This window comes from Panicum virgatum, chromosome 4N (genome assembly GCF_016808335.1).
Source record: "Panicum virgatum strain AP13 chromosome 4N, P.virgatum_v5, whole genome shotgun sequence".
Lineage (NCBI taxonomy): Eukaryota > Viridiplantae > Streptophyta > Magnoliopsida > Poales > Poaceae > Panicum > Panicum virgatum.
The window spans coordinates 47,959,662-47,966,642 of NC_053148.1; the positions used below are offsets into that span (position 1 = coordinate 47,959,662).

The 6,981-nt window shown below is 43.4% G+C and overlaps 1 protein-coding gene and 1 pseudogene across 1 annotated transcript; one reads left to right on the top strand and one right to left on the bottom strand.

The window, feature by feature from the left end:
- Nucleotides 1–1,088: 1,088 nt before the first annotated feature.
- LOC120669492 lies at nt 1,089–1,658 on the bottom strand. The gene has a single exon (XM_039949232.1). It carries the CDS (start codon nt 1,656–1,658, stop codon nt 1,089–1,091), a length of 570 nt encoding a protein of 189 aa, XP_039805166.1.
- A 1,405-nt stretch (nt 1,659–3,063) lies between these two features.
- LOC120668623 lies at nt 3,064–6,289 on the top strand (annotated as a pseudogene).
- Nucleotides 6,290–6,981: the final 692 nt, after the last annotated feature.

Consider the following 6,981-nt stretch of genomic DNA (forward strand, 5'->3'; position numbering starts at 1 on the left):
GTTGCAGGTGGTTTGCACTTCTTTCATCAACTTTTAGAAGTAGCAAAGAGTCATCTCCAAACAGTAGATGATTTATGCTCGGTGCATTCTGGCATATTTTAACCCCCATAAGTTCCCCACTCGCCTCTGCAGCATGGAGGAGGCATGAAAATGCTTCAGCACATAGAAGAAACAAATAAGGGGAAAGTGGATCCCCTTGTCGCAGGCCCCGCTCCGGGGTAATAACATCTGTCAGTACTCCATTTACTTTGATACGATACTTCACAGTAGAGACACACTTCATAATTATCTTTACCCACTGCTCATCGAAGCCGAGTTTGTACATCATTTTTTCCAAGAAAATCCATTCCACACGGTCATAAGCTTTGCTCATATCCAATTTTACTGCAGCAAAACAATTGCCACCCCCTCTCTTGGTCTGCATATAATGTGTTAGTTCATATGCCAGCAGCACATTATCTGTTATCAAGCGCCCGGGTACAAAAGCACTTTGGTTCATAGATATGATCTCAGGCAGAATAACTTTCAAACGATTGGATAGTACCTTGGAGGCGATTTTGTAGATGACATTGCACAAACTTATTAGTCGAAGGTCCTTTAGGCGCTCTGGATGCGGCACCTTCGGTATCAGCACCACAACTGTACCATTCCACCCATCTGGCATATCTCCTCCTCTCAAAAAATTCTTCACTTCCTTGATGATATCAGCACCTACTATATCCCAGAACTGCTTGTAAAATAGGGCAGGCATCCCATCAACACCCGGCGCTTTCAAGTCTCCCATATTATCCCGTGCTTCTTTGATTTCATCATCAGAGAAGTCCTTCATTAAGAAGAGGTTCATCTCCTGAGAGACTTTTGGTTGTATGTGCATCATAAGTTCATCATATCGGGTACCTGCACAACTATGAAAGAGATCTTTGTAAAAGTTAGTAATAAGGTTCCGCATCTCCGCCCCCTCCTCCACTACAACTCCATCCTCCCTCACTAATTTTTTTAATTCTATTTCTCCTTCTCCTTTCACTGGCAAAACCATGAAAGAATTTCGTGTTTTTATCACCATGTTTCAGCCAATGAGCTTGCGTTCTCTAGTGCCAATACAGCTCTCTTTGCCCCTCAAGCTTCTCCAGCTTATATCTCAGAATCTCTTCTCGAGCAGCGCTTTGAGAATTAATCGCCTTCCGTCTACATTCCTCCAGATCCTTCTTCGCCCGCTTTATTCTTTTCTCCAGATCACCCAACACATTCCTGCTCCAATCCCATAGCTCCTCACCCACCTCTCTAATCGCATCCACCACGTTGCCACCTCTAGCATCTAGTGTCAGGTGCCAAGCATTTTGGATAATCATCTTGCAATGTTCCTCCTGCACCCAACTAGCTTCAAAGTGGAAAGCTTTATCACCAGCAGTGCATCTCTCCCTTTCGTCTTTGTTCATGATCACAATAATTGGCCTATGATTAGAGTGGCGTGGATCACCATTAATCACTCGGTAGTCGGGGAATCGACCACACCATTCAGCGCTAGCCACAGCCCTATCCAACCTCTCACGGATGTAATTTTCACTGCAGTGACTTTGATTCCGCCAAGTAAATGGATCACCCACAAAACCAAGATCAGCCAGCAGACAGTCCTCCAAAGCATTTCTAAATTTGTCCATACACCTTTGGGCTTTTGGCAGACCGCCTTCTTTCTCACACCCCAACAAGATTTCATTGAAATCTCCCATGCTCAGCTATGGACGACTCCGTGCTGCATTGAGCGCCCTGAGTGCCTTCCATGATAGATCTTTTTGGTCAGTTTTTGGCTCTCCATAAAAACCTGTGAACCGCCAAGTGAATCCATCTTTCTCCACCACATCCGCATCGATGTAGAAGCGGGACACCCCATGCAAGTGCAAGTCTATCTCCTTCTTCCAAAAGATCGCAAGACCACCACTCTTCCCCTTGAAATCTTTGACCACCAAGTTTGTCATGCCAAGTTTCCACCGTAAACCTTCCATTCTCCTAGAGTCCATTTTAGTTTCGAACAAAAAGAGAATATCGGGGTCCTCCTCCTTCTGAAGGTTCAGAAGGCTACGAATTGCCGGGCCGTTCCCCAAACCCCGGCAATTCCCAGCTATAAGCTTCATTGATCCCCGCAGGGCTGCTCCGACAGCCCCGCTATCATATTTTTGTCTAGCTCAGCACCTCCATCTTGAGCCGATCTCCTCCCTCTTTTCGCATCCCCCTCCATGTTTAGATCCGCATCCTTCATACTCCTCTTCCTCCCATCTCCTGTGACAGCACTAGGGCTATCTCCCCCCGCATTAGCCGGGCGTGGTTTCTTCTTATAAGTTCTGCGAGCAGTCTTAACACCCGAAACATCTCCCTTCCCAGAGCCTTCCTCAAGAACCTCCTCGACGTCCTTGTCATTAGTAGCTTGGTCTACCTGCATGCTGTGCATGCTACTGTTAACGTGCGTTGGAACGCCATCACCAACTACCACACCTGCAACATCATTGGCGGCCAAAGTTGCACCGCTTTTATCACCAGCGAATGCTAACATCTTTTTTGCATTCGTCTTCTGCTCATCAGGGACAACATGGGCTTTGTCCCCAATCTTGAGAGGACTGGCCACTTCATCCTCATCTCCCGCCTTTCGTCCCTTCACACCGTCATCTCCATCACTATTTCTCCTCCACGATGGGCCATCACTTCGGGACCCATCTGAAACCCATCTTCCACCTCCTAAACCACTCGACGCGCCTCGCCCCAGCAGCGAGCCAGTTCGCCAGAGCCCACTTCTTCCTGCCTCCAATTTCCTCTGCCCCCCCTCCTTCACCTCTACCTCTCTGTGGGATGAACCTAAGTGATTTGTCAAATTGCGATATTTCACCCTCCTTTAACTTTATGGAGCACCACTTCTTAGTATGCCCAATTACTCCACATATGTAACAGAAGTCAGGCAGGTATTCATATACCAAAGGGCACCAACGATCAAGTTTGCCATCTTCCTCTTGCACCGTCACACCACGCATTAGGGGCTTGCGAATGTCAAGCCGAACACGTACCCTCAGAAACCTCCTGATCGGGACATCCCCATCTTCAAGATCAGCCATCATGTATTCCCCCATCTCCTTGCCAATTGTGATCCCGACATCCTGTTCATCAGTCCCAAGGGCAGATTCATGATCCTGACCCAGATTGGAACGGAGACAAACATGATCTCGTCAAGGGTTTTGCTCCTATCCACGTCCGCCATCACCATCAACTCCTTGGAGATCATCCACGGCCCTTCATCCAGCGCTCTCCTCTTTCCCGACTCCTGAAGAAAAGTGATTCAGATAAACATGGTAGAGTAGAAAATTACTCGAACACCGTGGAGACATTCCCTAATTCTATCCTCCCAATCTCCCCCCATCTGGCGATCCCCACCGTCTCCCCAGGACCACGACCGCTGCACACGCTTCGCCTACCCTCTGGATCCATCCATCTCCGCCTCTCCGGCTCCAAGCACGGCAGCGATGCTGGAGGCCAAGAAGCTCCCGCCCCCATCTCGGCTCCAACCCCCATCAGCTCCCGCCCCCAACCCTCTCCCCTACCATCACCACTACTACGGCACCTTCCCCCCCGCCGTCGCAGCCGCCGCCCGTCGGAGGCGCCGCCTACCCCGCCTCCCAGATCGGTCGGTACTCCCTGCCCCCCGCTCGTACACCCTCGGCTCTCGCTCTTCTTGTTTCGAGGAATGATGACTCGATGGTTCCGTGTATTGGTCGGCGCACAGGGTTCGCTAGCCAGGGCGTTGTGGCCTTCCCAGGCACAGTCCAGCAGCAGATCTTCGTGGAGGGCGTCCCCGTCCAGGAGCCGCCCCTGCCCTTCTGCGGCATCGGCATTGGCTGGTTTCTGTAAGTGCGTCTCATGGCGATACGGATCAATCTCATGCGGTGGGGAAGTTGTAGATCAGCTAGAGCACTGAAACTGCATATACATACTGCTGCTGTTCGTTGATCAATAGCATTTGACAGTAACAAAGTTGAACCCCGGGGTATTAGAAACTTAGAAGTGGGCTACGATATGGCTTATAGATTGCTTTTGTGAATTCTTAGTAGCAGTTGCAAAATCTTTATTTAGACTTATCTATAAATCGTGTCCTGATGTCCAAGACAAATAGACGTTTCACAATCATTTGGATAGTTACATGTTACTGCAGTGGTGCATTTCCTTAGGATGTTTTGTTACATGCTAGCTTGCAGTCCGACAGTGGTAAACATATGCTATTCAATAACCATGCAGAAAAGTCAACGTTCCAATAAAAGCATATGAACTATGGTAATGTGGTGAAGTGAATTGTGCTCTGCTCTCTGATAAAACTTCTGATTACAAAGTTCGCTGTGATGCTTTAGTGGCATGAAGTAAATCGGCTTGTGCGCAACATTTATCCTAAATTTTGGAAATTTCTATGGAAAATACAATTTTCCACCATATAAACTTTACTTCTGTGTTTCTATTGAAGGTTCTTATTGGGGTTCTTCTTGGCTGTCATTCCCTGGTATGCTGGTGCCTTCCTTCTATTCTTTGTTGCTCTGGACCACAGAGAGAAGCCTGGATTAATTGCATGCACCGTTGTTGTAAGTATCCCATTTGTTAAAATAAACAATGAAAAATGTATTTTTTTTTTACCTTGTTCTTTATGCAGCAGAATTAGAAAACTGTCTCTGTTCTTTAGTTGTGTTATGCATGATACAAATGATCCCAATAAACCTGAAAAAATATAGTATAGTGTTTTGTGCCTATTCATCCTACAATTGAAACTGTTGTCTCCCTTTGATTAGTTGCCATCAAACTAAAAGGGCGAAAGAGTTCCATCAAGTGCTATGAAAGAAAAAATTTGGTATTTTCCTATTTCTGATTAGTTTGAATGATAATGATGGTAGTGAAAATAAACATAACTAGCATCATCGATTTGTTTACATTATAATATTTGCTGTCCCAGTCACATTCATAGTTGAATTACTTGGCATAACTCAGTCTGAACTACTGAGAAGACATAGACTTAGAGTAATAAGATAAGATACAATGACCAGCTGAGCTGAGTGGTTGACTTTTTATTTACTAGAATAATTTTCTTATACTAAACACTGTCCAACAAGCTTTGCTATTTTGACTGAAAAACTGATATAGTATAGCATGATGTTGTATACTGATCTAAGCAATAAATAGGAGGATATCACCATGGTTTCATCCCAAACAACTATTCTCATTGTGGACCCCTGAGATTTGTGATCTCTGAATTATTTTTACTATTAACTTCATGCGGTTAAATGGTATCATAATCATTCCATTTATCAATTTGATTATTCTCATGTAACAAATATACAATCTTGAGATAGTATTAAGCAACTTTCAAGATTAAATTAAATGTGCAAGCATAGTGCATATCACAACGTTGTAAATAAAAGTTGTATTGTGTTATTCTTTACAATAGTGTAATTTAGAATGTATTGGGAAATAAAAGTAAGTGTATTTAGTTAGCAATACTTTTTTGCGGACAACTTCATTACCCTATTATCATGCACATGCATAATGCAGTTATGCTTGCTGGTACATATTAGTATATATGTTTCTAACAAAGTGACACAGCCAGAAGATTTTGGATGTAGGGGGTTCAAAGCATAAGATAAAACTAATCAGTATTATTTATGGAGCAAAAATAGTATACTGGGTTGTATGGCTAGATGAGTCACACTGCGTACTTATTTCATTTTTTGTTGAAACAAAGAAATTCAATGGAATACCTATTGCACATGCTAATTCCGCCTTAGTGTAAAAAAATGCTATTTCACAACAACTTTTGTTTTAAGGATTGTGTTGTTATTTGTTTCTTATTTTTTTTATTGGTTCGTAAGTTGTAACAGGGAATTCTTTTGTAGGGCATATTTGCACTAGTCCCACTCATTCTGAACGGTATCAGAATGCATCCTTTCTGGTGACCAATGCTGGATGTCGCCAATCAAAGTCAATGTGTAGCTAACATTCCTGGGCCCACATTCGATATGTCCGTACTCCATAGCTGTATTGTATTTGCTCATGCCTGTGTAGAACAAAATATATGTACGTGAAAATTTATTCATCATGTTGTCATATGCAAGCTCCCATGTGTATAATCATGAATTTTTTTTGAAGGGTCAACGGAAGGGGAGAGGATCCCCCACCTGGTAGCATTTCTTGTAATCATGAATTGTACAGTTTATCTATATGACTTGGCTCCATTCTAACAGTTTACCAGAGCAGGAGCAAGTATTTATATACCTGTGCACCATGGTCGATCTCTTTGCTTCACAACTTTACTTGCTAATCCTTTAAATGTTGCCTTACAATGTTGCCAATCTCCCATGCATATTCGCAAGTCACTGCATTCCACCAGTTTTTTTTTTTTTCTTGGATGCCTCTTGTATAGCTCTTGATCAAAGGGGTCTGGGGCCTGGGGACACGCATGCCCCTAATTGGCCCTTACTACTCCACACCTGGAGTAATTACATCTTATAATATATGCTTATATACTGTGTTGTGAAGAGGGTATAACTAGCATCCTGATGGAGATCTACCAATGAGCTTTGTGATTAATAATGTATGATGTTTGCTTACTCATACGTGTCATGGTATCACCTTAATGCTGTCATAATAAAGAACAGTCCGAAGCTCAAAAGAGATTAAGCTTTCTGTCTCTAAGAGAAAAAAAATGCATTCTAGTTTATCATAATTCATTTGGTATCATAAATATAATATTAATACTCTTTGTATAATAAATTTGTTTAAACTTAAAATAGTTTGATCTAGGATGAATCTAGAATTGCATTGTTTTAGGACTAGGACCGAGGGGGTAGAGCAGAGACTGGAATTTGTTATTCCAACCATTATTTTAAAATAACAGTGCATCTTTGTCAAGTCAACTTTGCCGTTGCAGCACTTGCAAGATTAAGCGTAAGCCGCTGGTCGAAATAA

Excerpts from the sequence above, each read along its gene's own strand:
- LOC120669492 (XM_039949232.1), bottom strand. The coding sequence starts at position 1,658 with ATGGACAAATTTAGAAATGCTTTGGAGGACTGTCTGCTGGCTGATCTT.